An 18,518-nucleotide genomic window follows, 5' to 3' on the forward strand; every position below is an offset into this window, starting at 1 on the left:
AATGCAATCTGCTAATGCAACCAAGCATTTAGCTGCTGGCCCCACTCCCCTACATGGATAAAACGACCTCAGGCAGGATAGGGAAAGCGTAGCTGGCTGATGAGGCAGAGAGATGGTGCATCTTTTACGCTGATTTTAGTCCTCCTTCAAAGACCAATAATAAGGTTTTGAATTTTAGTGTCACACTCCATCTGAGTGTGCAAGCTCAGATTGCAAATGTTCATTAGATTGTTCCATCTCTGTGAACCTCATCAATATTAATATCCCCGACTTTAGGACGGGGAACCTGAAGTAGAGAGTGGTTATTCATCTTCCCCAATGTCTCCATTAGAGGAAACAGGCACTAAAACAGAAAATGGAAGGAGCAATGTGAAAAATACCATTTTTTTTTTTATCCTGAGGATATAGTTTGCATCTCTTTCAACTGTAGCCACCCTGCTTTGTTCTAACGCAACTCAAACAGGAGAAAAAAAGTAAAAAGGAGTTTTCTTAAAATATCTGTGAAACGCCACTCTGCCCCATCTGTTCTCAGACGTCTTTTTTTCCTCTGGTGGAAGAGGAGGAGCCTGGAAGTACTGCTGGAAACTCTAGGGCAGGGTCTGGGATGTGTTCTTCTTGATGTCAACAACAAAAGTCTTACTGATTTATGTGGAAAGAATTCTTTTGGGCTGGAAGCAATTCCAAGCACTGGGGCTGTCAATACATGGCCTGGAGGAGACAGTGGGAGCAGTCCTTAGCTATAAGCATCTGATCCATCCCTGCTTCCCTAGTGTGTGCTGCTGTAAACAGCTGTGGATGTTTTGACCTTGTGCAAAAGTATCTGGTGGCCAGTGGTTTAGATGGAGCTACAGTAGTTGGTGAAAAGACTTCATTTGGTATGAACGCTATTCAAGCTGTCAAATCGGCATGAACAGTTTTAGCATTAAGAAAATTTTTTGCTGGAAAAAAGAAACCAATCATTTTATAAAGCACCTTTCCCAGGTTTTCTATTTCACCTACTCCCTCACGTGCCTGGCTTTCAGGCAGGTTGAATTTTCTTACGTATAGCTCTTTAAAAAAATAACTTTAATTTGTTTGTAGGTTGTCAGTACTGCTCATAAATACCCATCCGTCCACCCTGAGACCCGCCATTGGACAGCTCTGACATTTGCTGTGTTGCATGGACATATTCCTGTAGTTCAGGTATTATTGTATTTCCCTACCTGCATCTCATTCTTTTGTTTCTCCTCTTCAGTTATAATTACATTCATCTCAAACCAGTATCCTCTTGTCATACTCATATTGGTTACTTCTGCTTCTTCTGGAGTGTACTGATATATAATAAACCTATTATATAACGAATATGATGTTCAAACCTTAACCAATATGAGGTTTAAATAGGACGATTTTAAAGCAAACTTGCACCAAAGAAAGTCTGTCAACTCCTTGTGCTCCTTCCTGACCACTCGTTTTCTGTGTTTGTTCCTTCATTCATTACGCTTTCTTCCGCTGTAATACTCTAACAAACACAAAACGGCTGCCTTGGTGGGGGAGAGGCAGACAGCAAGAGCCATCGCCCTGTCCCACAGGGGCACTCAGTCTCCTTACCCAAGCAAGGCGTCGCGTGGGATATGCTGGTTCTGTGCTTTGGCATCACAAAAGTCGAGAAGGTTTATTCTTCAAAACAGCTGTGTCTATGGCACACATAATGAAGCGCCAAAACTATGAAAGCCTAACAGACAAGAGGGGCTGGAGGGCAGGCTCCGTCCTGCTGTCTTTGGCCACTTTTGTTTTCAGCGTTGTTGTTATTCATGTGGAAGTGTTCCCGATGGAGACTACAGCTTTTGGATTCATTGCTGCGATTTGTCCTTAAGAACTGCCTTTCTTTGGCCATGGCTTTGTATAAAAGATGGAGGCAAATGAAATCTGCTCCACTTTAAGATGGTGCTGGGCTTTTGTTAGACCACGAAGGAAGGATGCTTGTTGAGCTAATTTTCAGTATATCCATCGTCAGTGCATTACTTCCGAACACCAACCTTATCCCCATTTCCCATTCAAAAACGCTGGGTTACACTTTTTTGGCTCTGAAGTTGGACACTAGTGCTCCTGGTGTCTTGACAGTGTAAAACGAGCTAAAAAAGGGATCAATTTGCCTCTGTGAGAGAATGAGCAGAATGTGCATGTCACTTGTCTCCATTGTATCTGGTTTGCAGATAACAAGAAGCATTAGACTCTCATTTGTCACTGTTCATGAGCTCTGAACACTGTGATACCCCCCCAGTTGCTCTAAATGGTGAATTTTCTTTCTAGCTCTTGTTGGATGCTGGAGCAAAGGTAGAAGGTTCCTTGGAGCATGGAGAAGAAAATTACTCTGAAACTCCTTTACAGTTGGCAGCAGCTGCTGGTAAGGACTTTCTTCTCCCTCTGTAATAAATTCTTCAGTCGAGATCTGTGAACTAAGATGAGCAAATAATGGATTTTAAAAGATCTAAATGTGTGTCTCTTAACTCGCAGGAAATTTTGAACTGGTCAGTTTGCTGTTGGAGAGAGGAGCTGATCCCATGATAGGAACAATGTACAGGAATGGCATTTCCATGACTCCACAAGGTGACATGAACTCTTTCAGTCAGGCTGCTGCACATGGACACAGGTAGAGTGGGAACAAGTCTAGTGGCATACTTCAAGTGGTTATTTCTTGCCTGGGAGTCTGGTTTGAGCAGATGGGTGAAAATTCTGCATGAGCAATTAACCATGTCACCAACTGGGCAGAGATGTAAGGCTTTTTGCTGGCATGTGAATTTAACCAGTTGGTGGTACAAACTGCTTTTTAATATCCGATTAAAAAAAAAAAAAAAAGGAAGGGGACTCTCCACGGTGTGTTGCAATGTGATGTCTGTTAAACGGGAGCTGGTGTGATGGCAGGAAGGAATGCCAAAGCCATTCCTTCTGAATTTCTTGTTGACGTATTCCTGAGGTTTGGGGCGGATTGTGTCTGTACTGCTGCAGCCTTCGCTGTTGTGGAGCAGAGTTTCTGCATCTGCGTTTACTGTAAAGTCCTGTGTGCCTTAATGTTGTCCGTATGCTGGAAGTTTTCTTAAAGACGGTAATGAAATGAGCACCTGGCATGCATGATCTTGCAATATGCAGGAGTTAACTGCAGTACGATGGATTAGTATTTTGATCTTCACATTCCTACTTTTCTGATTGTAGCCATCCAGAGGAACATAGATACAGGTTAGAGACAGTACCTGCCATCTGTTGCTTAGAGAAGAGCTGCCAGTCTAACAACATGCTCATGGCACGTCAGGGCGGGTTCAAGCAATGCTGCCCATCTGCAGCCTGCGAGGGATCTCTGGGAGGACAGAGAGGACAGTTGTTTTGCTGGAGTCTCACATTCACTGCTCAGGCCTTAGTGCCAGCCGGTCTGGGTGGGAGCCGAGCACCTGAGGAGGACTCTGAGGCTTGGCTGCAGCCTGTGCATGTCACAGACCCACAACTTACTTCTGAGAACTGGATTTTATGTTCCTACCTACACACCATGCACACAGACTCCCTCCTCTTCCCCTCTCTTCCCAAACCACTCATTTTTTGGGAACACCCCTTGCCATGCAGCCACTCCATGCCAGATTCTGAGCAGGTACAGGGAGGAATACGAGGGAGGTGGGCTGGGGACCGGCCTGGTTTCTTTTCTCACAGCCATGGAAACTGAGAGTGATTCCTTTGATACTGATGAGGTTACACTGGTATGAACCTGAAGGTACTAAGTCTGTGGCTGAATTTGGGCTTTGCTGTTTGATGGCCCAGCCAGAGTAGTCCCACAAGTGCTTGAACCTGCCCTGACTGGCCTCGTTGAATGTCTAGTTGCTCTGGCTTTCCCAGACTGCTTTGAGTGTTAATTGAGTGGTGGTGCTTTTGGTAGCTCCAGACAGCTCCCTTCTCAAGTGGCCTCCTTGGTGAAAGTCCTGAGAGCTTGTCCAAAGGCAACTCAGCCTTTCCTGACGGTGGGATGAGTGCCTGAAGTCATGAGTCACGTGAGAGTCACATTTAGCTCATGGTTTTGTGTTCCCACAAGATGCTGCCACTTGTATGACGTCTGTACTGTTGCTGTCATTACAGCAGCGTCTTGCAGTCGTGGTCCAGGCGTTGCCAGTGGGTTAGCAGGAGTGGTGCTTGTCTTGGGACTGTTGTAAGCTAGCCCGTTAATTGGAGTAGTTTCTGACCTGCCTGCTGGATAGGTGTCCTAACCTGTCATGCTGCAGCAAGTATCCTGGGCACACAAAAAAAGCATCGCCGCTAACTCTGCTCTCCTGCTCTTTTTTTTTTTTCCTCTCTCCCTCTCTGTATCACGCTGTGATTGACAGGAATGTTTTCCGTAAGCTGCTTGCTCAGCCAGAGAAGGAAAAGAGCGATATCCTGTCCCTGGAGGAGATCCTGGCGGAGGGGACAGACTTGCCTGACTCGGCAGCAGCTCCGCTGTGCGCCAGCCGCAACAGCAAGGCCAAGCTGAAGGCCCTGAAGGAGGCCATGTACCACAGCGCCGAGCACGGATACGTGGATGTGACCATTGACATACGGAGTATAGGTCAGTGCCAGCACTGTCTCTTCTCTCCCTCCTCACAAATACCACTGTGAGACGTTTTCTTTATGTGCTGTTGCTTACCCCGACCACAGTTGCACTTCCGTGAACTCCTGTGGAAGTGGTAATTGCAGGGGGGTTCTCAGTGAGTCTGCAGGTAAGGATGGTGAAGTGAGTTAAGTCAACCCTGGTGTAGTGCCAAGGCTTTTGGAGCATCTCTCAAGCCAGTTAAGTGTCCCACTTCCTCTGCCAGCTGTACAAAACAGGCATCCACCCTTCACATCAAATCATGTGTTAGACCCATGCTAGCAGCAGCCCCTCATTCTCTGACCCCCATCTGGAACATGATGGGAGATCCTGCAGGTTCCTGGCCTATTTGGGCTCCACAGCATACCCTGCTCAGAGGCACTTTTCTGCAGGACAGAGCTGTTTCCACCAGCAGCCATCTTCACTGCTGCCTGGCAGAGTATTAACTAGGTCTCTGGGGCAGTGTTTGTCTGCTGCAGACTGCTTCCAACAGCTCCTCTTTTGCACTCTGCCATAATGCAGTCCCGCAGTAAAAAATGCTTTCTTTTCCAAGGTTTGTGAGCCTCTGAGGGGAGGAGCAGTGAACTGGCTTCCCAGTGTCTAACTGTGCCACCACAGGGCTTGAGCATCATACCAGCTTGTTGGAAGTCTGCTTCTGCCCACAACGAGGGTGGTTGGGAGCACAGGAAGGAGTCAGCCTAGGCTGTGTGCCCATTGATGTGTGCCCAATCCTCATTAATTTGCCTTCAGAGAGAGGCCAGGGTGCCTCCACGTGGTGCAGCACTCCAGCCCTGAAGACCTCTTGCATGGGTGAGGGTGTAGGGTCTTAGCAGTGGCTCACCAGAATTGCTGAGCAGGCAAAGCGCTTGGTGCTGAGTGAGATGAGAGCACCAGGGCTGCTCTCAGGGTGCTGGGCATTTGCTGAAGTGGAAGGAAAAACCTTTGGTTGCCAAGCCCTGGGCTTGCATTTCCTCCCACTCTGTTCTGCAAGAAGAGAAACTGGGTCACATCCAGCCTAACGCCTGGAGTAGTATATTAGCTTTGTGTGTTTTCTCATTCAGTGCATGGGAACATTTCCCTTTAAGTTCCTGGAGAGTGGTTCTGCCATGACAAATGGCAACTTGAAAAGGCTGATCTGCTTAACGCACCCAGTGCTGTTTGTGGGAAATACTAACGATCAGTAAAGGACATGGGGTAGCGCTTAAGGAAAGTTGTAATCTGAAGACCACCACTTTGAATACAGGTGGGTAGTGACCAAAATACTTTTTTTTTTTTTTTTTTTTGGCCATTTAATGGCTCTCCAGGGCTGCGTTCAAACAAATGAGCTAGTGTAAATCTAGTTTCCAAAAGGGTTTTGCATCACAGAGCACCACAGCAATTACCACAAATTGGCAGTCTCAGCAGAGAAGCTGAAGGCTAGATGAGCAAAGAGACCACAGTCTTCTCTAAGCACTTGGAGGAGAGCCTCTGCGTATTAGGTCTGGGATGTCTTGATAGCCATCCACTTTCTCAGTTGTGGATAAATGGGAATTTGATTTCTAGGGTTTTTTGGCAGTTTTTGCTTAAAGTCTTAACATGTATGCACGTAAAGGTAGCAATAGCAGAAAGGCAAGTCCTTCTCTGGAGCTGAGAATGAGCTCTGTCCTCCATCCCTAGGTGTTCCCTGGACGCTGCACACGTGGCTGGAGTCCTTGCGAACATCCTTCCAGCAGCACAGGCGACCCCTCATCCAGTGCTTGCTAAAGGAATTCAAGTCCATTCAAGAAGAAGAGTACACAGAGGAGCTCATCACGCAGGGGTTGCCTCTGATGTTTGAGATACTGAAAGCCAGCAAGGTAGGATAAATTATGCATTTTAAAGAAATCAGCCTCATGCTGATCCTGTAAGACACAAATCTTGCAATATTGTTTTTTGCACAGTTGCTCCAAAGCTTGCTAGACTGTATAGGATTATTACTTTTTGTGTTGTGTATCTCAGATTTCTTCTCTGTGGAAGCATGGGTTAAAAACACCAGCTAATCGCATCTCCTGCTAGAACAGCTTAATACTGATGTTAACAATGAGCTGGAGAGACAACAGAAGCTAATGCGTAGCGGTGAAATTAAAGTCACCAGGATAACTGCAGTACAGCAAGAGATGTTGATAAACAAGCCAACCCAGAGACTAACTTTACCCAGCTTGTTTTACAGGACCATGCAACAAAGCTAATAGTCATGTTTGCTTTGGATTTATTTAACTTCTCACATGACTTTCTCATTCCTTCATGTGGGATTTGGACTTTTAAACGTGTGGGGAGACTGGTTTCTACAAGCTCACACACAGAGTAATTTTTTAAAATCCTCTGTGTGAGTGTTTGTACTTGCAGCCTTCCCAGATTTATTCTTTCAGCTGACATTTTCTTAGCCAGACATATCAGACTAACAAAGCCTTTTGAGGGAGATACCATTAGGTATGCAAGTATAATAGCAAAGGGAGGATCATGGGGCTGGCAAGGAGAGGAAAATGTCTTACCTAGTGAAGGTTAGTTTCTTTCGTATGCATCACATAAGCATTCATCACATGCTGTGCATGTCGGCACAGTCTTCTATTTGTTTAACTGGGAAGCAAGTTTCTCACCCAACTCTATATATAACAGCAAGGAGTGAGTATTTTTTAGCACCTGCAGCAATAACCTTAATGATGTGGAAAGGAGGGAGGTCTGATGTATGCACTCAATACTAAAGGGTTCCAGACATAGTATAGCTAGTGAAAGCCTACATGGATTTATTTCTTGTATCCTGATGCAAAAGAGGGCTTGGAGTGCAGTCTTGTGCAAAGGCTGAGTGTTTGTTCCAACAGTTGCTCAGATTTTTCCTCCCATGAACTTTCCCTTTGGGATCGGTTTGCATTGGATAGGTATTTATGGAAAATACCTAGAGATATCTTTTAGGAAATCATTCTAAATCCTAGGATTTGTGGAGTCCTTGCTCAGAACTGGCTTGGGTTAATGATGTTCATCCAGTAACTACCAGCAAGGTGCTGTTTGTTTTGAAAGCTGATATAAAACTAATTGTATTGAAAATTTAACAGAGATTAAGTTTAGGCATTGTAATCTAGGATGAGGAATAGCTGTAACTGTGGTTCTCCTTGGTGGCTGAAGCCAAAGCTAATGTGTCTGTAGCTGATCGTTGTTAGAATAATTTTCTTACATAGGATCATACCTTCAGGAAATACTATACTGGGTCTTCCAGGGTGCCTTTTAGGAGACATTGCGGCAAATAAGACTTCTGCCTTCTGCTTTGGGTTCGCTTAAGAGCTAAAATGTAGAGGGGTGAAGCAACTGATATTCAAAAAAAAAAGAAAAAAATCTGTGCTGATTTTTGTTTCCACCTCTGGGCCTAGGGGAACTGCCTGTCTTCACTTTTCATGAGCATGCATATTCACAAACGCACACACATAAACTGCTTCATATTCTTAGAAAAATAATGAATCATTCTGAGACACTGTAAGGGTTTACAAATTGTCTGCAAATGGCATGAATTATTGCCACAGTCTTGTCCAAAAAGCCTCTCAGAAAGCTCTCAGAGAAAGAAATGAGGACAGATTCTGTGCAGCCCTTTGAAAGGAATCAAAATAAATTCATTTGCAGAAGAAAGAGCCAGTAAAAGTTCTCCCTGGTCACTCCGTAGAAGGCAGCCAAGGAAAACTGAGATTGTAAGGCTCTTCTGTTCCCCTTCTCTGGGAGGGCTGAGAGCAGAGACTCTTCTTTCTATATACCCACAGAGTGGAAATCTCCTTTAAGAGGTGCAGAAGGACTGTAACTGTAGTTCATGTCCCTCTCTTTCTACAGCGAACTGTAAAGCTCTACATTTTGTAGAGCTGCAGGGAGAGGTGTTTTGTCCACATGGACATCCTTTTCCCTCTGGGCCATGAACTTCAACAGACATTACAACTCTTGCTGAATGTCACAATCTGTCCCAATACATTTCCTTAATGAGTTTTTCAGGACAAAAAATATAAAATATGCAACTAGAAAGCACAGAGCCACTTAGCATTTCTTGGCTGATATGAAAAAAGATGTCCCATTTGCTGCTTATGATGCTCAGTATATTTTAATTGCATACCTAATTGAAATGGCATTTTCCATTCCTAAAAGTAGTTCCAACTATCCTGCAGTCTCAGAACAATTTACAAATATTAATGAGTTGAGATGTAGATTAAGATCTTACTGTCCTTTTATGAATAAGGAAACTAAAGTAATTAAACAGGTAGATTTTTAGTGCCTCACGGTGACAGTCTCAGCTTCAGAAGCTGTGACAGCCTAGCTAAGCCAGACATCAGTTTGTAATTTGGCCTGAGAGACTCCAAAATTCACACGGAAACATAGGGCAGGTCTCTGAATAGGAAGCAGGCCTTCTGCCCCCAGCTTCCACTCTGCACTGGGACATAAGGTTCGTGCTGGTTCCCAGGATATGCAAAAGGGACAAGTATTACAAAACTGAAAAGACTAAAGAAAAACTAAGCAACATCTATAAGAACAGGAACAGATATAAGGAATCCCTTTTGTCTTATAGATGTTTTTTAAAATGCCTGTACCCTGTCTTCAAGCTCAGATGTGAGAGTTTGCTTGGAAGCTCTGCCACCAGCACTGATGCTGGTGTCCTGGAGCTTGGCAGGGTGGCACTCAGCTCCCATTTATGTGCCAGGAAACGCCAGAAAGAAAAACAATATAAAATTTTCAGAAGCCCTGATGGCGGAACACAAGCTGGCAACAAAAATCGGCAGCTCAGGCAAAACTGGCTAAGCTGAAGTCCCTGGTTTTATTGCCTCTCCTAAAGCTGTGAAATAAGAGGGGAAGAACAGTTAATAAATTGCACTTTGGTCATCCGCTGCTGCACTGAAGCCCTGGGGGAAGACTTCTGAAGGCACAAATGAGGGTTCAGTACCCAGCTCCTGGTGGCTGCCGGTGGGACTGAGCGCTTTCATTTCCTTTCATGCCTTTAAATGTCTTTATCAGCTGCACTGCTCAGACTGAGCGTGGAGGAATGACAGTATTTCTGTGCAGCCGAGGCAAAGCTACGAGAACAGGCAGATGGCTCTGCCCCTGTTGCTATCCTGCAGTCAGCCCAGCACCAGATCAAAGACCAGAGAAGGCAGTGGTGGTAGGAAGGATGTGGAAAGCTTAGGTCAGGGTGCTTTCCGAAGAGTAGGCAAAATTCAGATCTAACACTAAGACTGTTGATGAAGTTGTGGTGGTTCGCCAAGGGATGAGGAGGAAAGGCTTTGCCGGTTTGGGACCAGCTGAATCTCTGAGGCAGCCAAACTCACTAACAGCCTGCTCACAGTGCTTTGGCCAGGGCTGTGTGTGACAAAAGCTGGAGAGACACTTCTGGGAGCGAGGAGCCCTGAGCTAAACTTCAGCTGCTGTGCCATGCAGGGTTGAGTCCCTCAAAGCTAAGATGACACTGGAGATCTTGTTACAGAAGAAGATAGGAGGATGCAACCAAATCGCTGCCTGTCAGTATCCGTGGTGCGCTCTTCATGGCCTGAGGAAACTCCCAAACTGCGTCAGAGCGCCATGTTTGCCTGAGGAGCGGCTGTACTAGCGGGCTGCCTGCAGTGCTGAGTTTGGGCCCCCAAACAGAGAATTTATAAAGAGCCATGTGGAGGAAGCAGCCCGATTTACAGGCTTGTAGTGCCCGAGGCAGGGCCAACAGGTCAACCAGGGAGGATAGGCATGGGGAGCTCAGGCCTGCCCCAGCCCTGAGGTGGAGCAGGTTATCCACACGTGACAGCAGGCAGGGCTAATGGCCGTTCCCTCGTGCTGGTGGACAGCAGTTGAGGGGAAGAAATCATCTGTGTGCATGTGTGCTCTTCTGTTTTTGCAAAGAGGATCTCCTGAGGCTAGCATGTTGAATGTGGAGGATGCTTCCTCCTCCCCCTGTCTACCAAAATCCTGGAGCTGTTTCGGTGGACATTTCCACAACTAGAAGAGAGAGGGACTCAAAACCACAGCCTTGGAAGTTAAACACATCTGGTCTTTGGAAGAGGTTGGTTAGGTTTCCATTGTGGAGCTCGGCATGAGCTTGAATTATCATTAAAATCACCCAGCTCCATCCATGCAGACCAGCCAGCACTGCTGCTGTCAGTACTGGGTTGTGAGCCAGTTTCGTCCACTGCTTTTTCTGTGTGCAGCCATTTAGATCAAATTGTCCTTGGCCACATTTTTGGAGAGAAAAAAAAGAATATTTTAATTCCAAATAATCTCTCGTACAACTTTCTGCCTTCCCCCCACAGCGTGGGCATGGAACTGCTATTTGCCAGTACTTTGGATCCTTTTTGGAAATATATTGCTGAATGTGTTGGTCCACATGTGTTAAGTGCACATGCTGAAGTGTTGTCTGAAGCTCTGCTTGACACCAGAGGTGCTTCACGCCAGGAAACCTTGGCTTAGGACTGCAAGTATTCCTGCTAGTGTATTATCCAAGGCGAAAGCAACTTGAAAAGTCCTGGGAGGTCCCTCACCGCCCTTCTTCAGCAGTATTCATCCTTCCCGTCAGTTTCTGTCAGTGACAAGGTAGTTTATTTTAAAAATTAGCCCATTAGCGAGGCATTGATTAGGCTGTGCGTGAAGGCTTGTTGAAAGACGCACGAAACTATTTGCAAAGATGTTTCCTCAGAATTTAAACTTCGTGCCAAGTTTCACACACGCTACAAATACATCCATAGGCAGCTGAGGAAACCTGCAGGAGCGCACAGACCTTTTTGGAAGGTTGAGCTGTTGGAATAACGGCCCCGTGTTGACAGTTATATAGAACAAATAACGATTTAAAACAATAAACAGTTTTTAAAATTCCAAATGGATTCAGGGGTGTAGGTATCTCGAGAAACCTGGTCTATATAATTTAAAAGCCAAAGGGCTCTTTAACCAGTGACTTAGCCACTTGGAATCCAAAATCTCTTAGAAAGTAAATATTTTTTAATACATCCTTTCAGAAATAGCAGCATGTAGCCTCTGTCATGAGTGCATTAACTATTAAAAAAAATGTTGATGGCTCCAACAAACAAAAAGCAGTGGGAAAGCCTGAAACACCTGCCTGCTCTGTTGTAGCAAAATGTTCAGAAGCTGAAGCTTGAGATGGGTGTCCTGTTTCTTGGACTTGTTTGCTATGGTCTTTCTGGTTTTAATTCCTCTAAAACAAACACCGGAAGAGGTTTCTCAGAGTAATGTCAACAGTCTCAGTTTGTGCTTCTGTTCTACAAAGCCCAGACACAGTGGTCAGCAAACATCATCTTTCCCTGTAGCCTGCACATGACGCGTCTCTGGAAGATGGAGCTAAAAAATTCCCCTTCTTGTCCCTTGCATCACAGTGGGCTGAAGTGACTATTTGTTCTGATGGGCTTAATGGAGTTGAGTTTGCTGTGTGGGGCCAGGCTGTCCTCTTCTGCAGGAAGGGCTTAGGTTAGAGGGGGGAGGCGAACCCTGCACAGTGTATGGGCAGGCACTGGGTTGGTCTTGCTCAGCTCCTGGAGAAAAACCTTCTCTTGGCTGTATGTGTTTCTCTTACCTAGAAACAGATCAGGAAGGACCCCTCTATGCTGGGTGAACTTTCACATTCTGGTGGAACAGCTTTTCAATGGAAAATTGAGGTCTTATTCTAATGACAGGTTTCATTAGAATATTTGTTCTCCGCATAATATTTTACTTTTCTTGAAAAAAATAATGCCTGGAAATGGAATATTTTGGCCAGCAACTGAAATATTTTGAATGAAAAAAAAAAAGTAGACTTTCCACAGAGGAGACAGGCTCATCAAAATCAACACTAGAAATAACTCTGAAGACCTCCATGATGCTAAAGTGCCTGCTTACAGGCTCCATGGAGTGGTTGATAACCTTCTGTGTGCCAGCTAATGGCCAGCTTGTGTTCAGTGATTGATCTGGGACTTTGAGTGATTTCTTAAGGCAGGTTTCACTGTTCTCACATAATTGCAGTGATCTGTAATGTTGCCCATTGTCATTTGTAGTACTTCTGTGTCTAAACAGTTCAGAGTAACCAGGACGCAAGTCATCCACACATGTACGTCGTGCATTCTCCGTGTGAGATGTGAACGCCAGGTACTGAGTGGCATGTTAATAACAGACTGTTAACCCTGTGTTGTGTTTTCATAACACGGATTCGGCTTCGTACTAACACAGGTTTGATTTCTTTCCTACCCTCTGTTTGCCTTCTAAAATGTTTCCCTGCCAGAGGCAGGAGCCATTTCTTCATTTACAATAAATGAATGCCATGGATGTGACACCTGCCCTTTTCTGGGCTTTCACCCAGGGATTAGACTGTGCCTGGGGATCGGAGCTTTTTACATACAATGCACAGCTGTGATATAAAGAGTCTTTTGAAAGGGAGGCTTGGCAGCTTTCCCAGAGCTAACTGAAGGGTCCATTTGTGCCTTACCTGTGATTAATTCCTTTCCATTTGTATCTGCAGTGGAAGGACTTGAGCCTGGCTCTAACAAAACCCATTTTGTTATGCAGTTCACTGCCTCTAACTGTATCTCCAACCTCTGGGGCTTCCCTACCTTTGCAACTGTTGACTAATATTAATTATGTGTATGCTGCTTAATCACCTAGGAGTGACCCTCTAAAGTGGCATTTAATCAGTTTGATGCAGCTGGCAAAAGTGAATTGCGCTGGAGGACAATAGCAGAAACACCTAGAGAAGGGTGACAAAGGTTCAGAGACGTGGAGAACAAAGTCTCATAGCAGAGTCTGAGTGCTCAAGCCTGGGAGGTCTAAGAAAAGCCCTCTGTTGTTTTACCCTTTATTGGCTCTTCATGGGAGGAGGGGAACATAAATAGAGGAATAATTCAAGGCCATCCCAGCCTGTCATGGAAGGAGGTTCGTGGGTGACACCTCAGTGGGTCTGGGGCATCTTGAGGCTTCAACAGTGCTGGAACAGCAGCTGGGAACCATGTGCACAACAAGTGACTGGACACAGCACTTCTACTGCTCTGTATTTTGTAGGGATGGGTCTTCCTGGCATCCTCAGGACCAGGGAGAGAAAAGAAACCTTTGCCAGCACCCCTGCATGCGTGGTTTCTCTGCTTGCTGGGGAGATGTGCATTAACTGCCAGACACCAAGCCCAGAATAAGTGCGTCATTTTTCTGCTTAACACTGGGAGTGTTTGTTTTTGTGGCTTTGTGGTAGAGGAATTTGAGGGCTTGGCGCACATACACGTAAATTGGTAAAGAAAAGCAGCCTAACTTGTAGAGGGCAACCAGGTGGAGGTAGCAAGATGTCTGTAGGTCAGTCAAGAGTCTCAGCCACTGAGGTTTGAGCAGTTGAGGGAGAATCAGTGTGGGAACCTTTAAAGAGGAGTCAGCTGATGCAAATTGTGATCTCAGAAAACTGGGAAGTCAAAGGGCAAGACCTTAGCCTAGCTGCTAAAGCCAACCTGGGTTTTCCCCTTGAGAGTCTGGACCATGAGCCACCAAGATGACACATAGCTTCCCCAAGTACTGGAGAAAACTGTTTTGGTGTTTCCCAGCTGTGTCCAGGACCTTGTAGGACCACATCCCAGAATGGCGAGGTCAGGCTGAACCTGGTAAGCTGAACCGAAGCAAACTTCTCCAGCATTTGGACCTAAGTCTGGAGGAGCCTTTCCTGAGTCGTGCTGCAGACCTTCATCGGAAATGAATTCAGGAAAAGGTGCCCTTGCACCCTCCACCCAGTTCTTCACCTTCTCTCAGATCAATCAACTCTTCATCTCTGGCAACTTGAAAACCTTCAGCTTTGCTTCAAGAGGATTTATGAATTCCCCCCACAGTTCAAGTGTGGGGAATTCCTTTGGATCTTTTCTGAGGAATGCTTTTAAGTCAGGAGAATGCTTGCATCTACAAAGCAAAGTTGCTTGCTCATCGACCAACGCTGCTGGAAGCACCATCCTCCCTAAGAAGATTCACTGCTGTTCCCTGTTCTCTCTTGCCTATTTGTAAACTACCCCATGGCTAGGTAAATATTTTCATTATATCCTATGCCAAGCTTTCTTTTCCCCTCCCACAATAGAAGTCGCTCATGAGCTGAGTCTCTGAAAGGAAGCTGGCCTTGCTCCAGATCTTGGCATCACACATCCAGGCAAAATGTTTTTCAACATCAGACTGTGGCAAGAAAACAAACTTGGGTTTGCTCCTCTGGTGTTAATATCACCGCCCACAACTGCTGCAGAGAGCTCCTACAGCTGTTCTTTCACAATCAGCTGGTAGGGGGATGGATACACAGGGAAGAATTATGCTCAGCGCTTAAATGGGGTGGATGTGGCAACCAGGGCAGCTTTGGAGGTTCTCGGCATGGGTGCTGTGGAAGAGGGAAGGTTGATCAGGCTGGATGCATCTTCTGCTGGAGCAATTCTGAGGCACCAGGTCGTGGTCTCTTGTAGTTGTTCCCAGTTACTTCACAGGCAGCCCGGCTCAGCCTTCTCCAAGAGCAACATTTGGCTTCTGAAAAAGCAGATTTTTTCCCCAGCAATCCAGTCACAGACTGTACCTTTGACAAAGCATCCCTTTTATCTCTCCTCATTGCCGATTCTTTCCCGGTTCATTGGTGAAGCCAGCAGGCTGCAGGGAGCAAAGCCAGGGCCCCGGGAGGTTTGGCTGCGCGCGTGTTTGTGTGGGGAGCGGACTTGTTCTGCCGTAATAGCTCACCACTCCCCTCTCCGTGTCTTTTTTGGGAGAAAACTTGCTGTGGTTTGTTAGCGATGACTCGAAATGAACACATGCTTCAGCTTTCTAGCTGCAGACATTTCTTAACATTATCGACAGAAACCAAAGCTCTCCAACCTCCTCTCTGCCAAACGAGAGCGGTGTCCTGGGTGAGAGCTCTGGAGGTCCGCAGTGCTTGGCATCGCTGCCTGCTCGATGGCCCTGCCTCCCTTTTTGTCACTTTTCCCTTTGTCCCATCTTTCTCCTGCACCTTAGGGTTTTTAAAGCCTCTCTCTTGCGAATGTCTCATAGTTTGAGCTCATTAGAGCTTAATCAACACCAGTTTTTAACACAGCTGTGGGCAGTCAGCGGCAAGGTGGCTTTATAATGGGCTGGTGTCCGCACACCATGGGCAGGGTTCGTGCCCTGTTTGTTACCCTGTGAGCGGGCAGTGTCTTGCCCGTAGTGGCAGGCTCCCCCAGGCTTGTAGGTATGCGACCAGTTCCTGCCAGTTTTTGCTACACGTGTGGATCCTCTTCTCACCCCTGCGTGGCTGGGGTTGGCCTGTTCTCTCCTCATCCTGCTGCACCTGGATGTCCTGGTCTGCAGAGAGCAAGATCTGGATCCTACCAAGGTGCCGGGAGCTTGATACCAGATTTTTCACCAGCCCATTCCCACAGACGCGCCTAGGAGGAGGAGATGTCATTACTGAAATATATGCCTGTTTTAATGAGCTGTTGCCCAGGCTCAGCTGTGGTTGGGACCGAGGAGTGCACGGACCCACTGAAACCAGGCTGGCACCCTGGCAGATTTGACGGGAGCCGCCAGTAGCTCTCCTCGGCAGCGCAGTTGCGCTGTTATCCACTGCAGGTTAAGGTGATCATTGCTCTTCTACCTCTCCTCTCCAGAAGCTTCCCCGCGCTCCGAAACACAGCATTAGCCCCATACTGTGTTGCATTTATTGACTTTTTAGCATCTGCCGCCTCCAGCTCGGAGCTGCCCTGCTGCTAATCGGCATCCCCCCGGATGCGCTCCTCCCTGGCTGACTCAGTCGGTGCGGCTCCTCGGCACAGCCCTTCCGAGCAGAGAAGCGATTGCTCTTTCTGCCCTGTCTGTCTAGAGCTCTCCCCCCAGCTCTCCCAGTGGCTGAGTCACTTCCTTCTGTGAATCTGGCTTTAAATCTTCCTTTTTCTCTTTGCCCTGTGATTCACTCCCTTTATGAAGGGCTTTGCAGAGCTCCGACTTCAGGACACCGAGCAGAGAGATGCTCCCGGGGCAGAGCATCCTCCTCATCCCGGAGGCACAGCGGTGAGCCCCCCTCTGAAGGCTGCTCCCTGTGCCTTGCAAAATGGTTTCTCTTGGTATCGGTATTTCTTAGCATCTCCCTTATCTCAGTATTTCTTTTAATATTATGGCTGACGTAGTAGTGGGAGCCAACTTCTGCCTGAGGGTGAGTGTATGTAATTTCCTTTGACATCAGTGTGTGCCTATGAGGGCACAGCTTGTTTCCTTTTCCCACCCTGTTTAATGAGATATGGTGCAAGAGTCATTACAGTATCGCTGCCATTCCTCCTCATCTCTCGTGGGGTTTAAGGAATTTCTACTTTTAGAACTGAACTGAAATGTGCTCAGAGAAAGCAAAGCTTGGTTTTCTGTCTTAAAAGCCTGGAGATAATTTTAGTATAACATCTGAACTCCTCAGTTTGTTATGTTAGTATTATTTTTCTCCCTTACCTGCTTACTCTCTTGGTCTTGGACCCTCTTACATCTAGGTGTCTCATCTCAGTTTCCCAGTTTGGAAGGGAATTGCCAACCAACATTGCAGTTAAAAGACAAAGCACTCCATTGTCAGGAATTAGCCACCTTGCCCCACTGAACTTGGCTCAGTTACCAGCAAAGAGTGGGATAAAGTTAGCAAAAGCTTTTCAATCCGGCTTTCAGATGTGACTTAGATAGTTAAGCACTAAATCCATTTCACTATCACTCCAGCATAGGCTGACAAATAAATGCTTAAGTTACTTAGGAAAGTGCCCCATGGGTGCCTTGCCCTGGATGAGTAGGGCCAGGGACCAGACCTGGCCCTGTGAGGTTCTGGTGGCTTCCTCAGAGAAGTGATGCTGAGGCCAGTGCCAGGGATATAAAATCACATTAATGAAATGTTTGGGGTTAAATGAGGAGCTTCTGTGGCAGGCCGTGATGCTTCTATCGTTCTGTAAAGGAGGGTCTGTTTGTGAGGGGGTTGTGCTTAGAAATGTACGCTGGCTGTGCATCTGTTTGGTAGTTCTGGTTTTCTGAAATGTGGGCAATGACCATTTTTCCAAAGAGCAGCAAAAAGTTATTTTACAAGAGCAGCAAAAAGTTATTTTACAGTGAAGTAAGTTTGCAAATGAAACGAAGAGGCTATTGTAAAGGAGCTTTGTTTATTTGGAGAGAACGTGGGCTACGGAGTTTGTTGGGAAAAGAACACTTGGAGTCCAAGGAGAGTACATTTCATTTTACCTGCTTCCTACAGGAGATGTAACAAACAACTAAGTGAGAACTGTAGTTTACAACTACCAATAATTATAAGTTCCAATTTTTAATAAAGCTTCAGCAATTACATTTTTCAGCTTCAAAACAGGCAGCTCTTGAGAACAATGCAACGCCTCCCTCTGAATGCCAAGTTTACGCTGCTTGTATTTGTTTTCTTTTGCTTAGAACGAAGTGATAAGTCAGCAGCTGTCCGTCATTTTCACTCATTGCTACGGACCCTACCCTATTCCAAAGCTTGTTGAAATCAAGCGCAAGCAGACCTCTCGCTTAGGTAAGCATGACTTGAAGATGCTCTTTGGTTGTTTAAGGAGAGCTGTGGGAAGTCCACATTGCAGGCTGGCTGCTTGAGGAGGCTCAAGCCAAAAGAAAACGTGGACTTCGAAGGCAGGACTAGAAAAATGAAAGGCCCCAACCTTAGCCTGTCCTAAAACTCCCACTGAAATCAATAGGATCATCAGATGCACTGGAGTGGGACTGTAAATCTGTCTGTGTTGCTAACAAGGCTGGGATCCCAGCCCAGGGCCCAAAGCCAAGCGTCTGTCCGCATCTCAAACCACTGTGGCTGGCTGGAGGTGACACCGCGGCAGCACGGCCTTCCCAGCCCTGCTGACAGAGCCCGAGTTGGTTTGATGTGACCTAGAGAAGACGTGAGCCAAGTTCCAGGACTCTCTTCCCCTTGGCACAAAGGCTGTCCTGCCCAGGGAGAGGGTGAGGGTATGGCCTGAGGGCA

The 18,518-nt window shown here is 46.3% G+C and overlaps 1 protein-coding gene across 4 annotated transcripts in view; it reads left to right on the forward strand.

Moving 5' to 3' along the window:
• Positions 1–18,518, forward strand: part of ABTB3 (ankyrin repeat and BTB domain containing 3) — a 162,213-nt gene that overhangs the window by 132,280 nt on the left and 11,415 nt on the right. For 3 of the 4 annotated variants that reach the window (XM_084523937.1, XM_084523940.1, XM_084523939.1), the window contains exons 7-12: positions 1,081–1,182; positions 2,290–2,383; positions 2,494–2,629; positions 4,341–4,561; positions 6,239–6,417; positions 17,954–18,059. In XM_084523937.1, the coding sequence (XP_084380063.1) occupies positions 1,081–1,182; positions 2,290–2,383; positions 2,494–2,629; positions 4,341–4,561; positions 6,239–6,417; positions 17,954–18,059 (838 nt within the window). The remainder of the gene's footprint in view (positions 1–1,080; positions 1,183–2,289; positions 2,384–2,493; positions 2,630–4,340; positions 4,562–6,238; positions 6,418–17,953; positions 18,060–18,518) is intronic. The other variant, XM_084523938.1, reaches the window with a different exon arrangement.

The sequence above is a fragment of the Aythya ferina genome (genome assembly GCF_964211825.1).
Source record: "Aythya ferina genome assembly, chromosome: 1".
Lineage (NCBI taxonomy): Eukaryota > Metazoa > Chordata > Aves > Anseriformes > Anatidae > Aythya > Aythya ferina.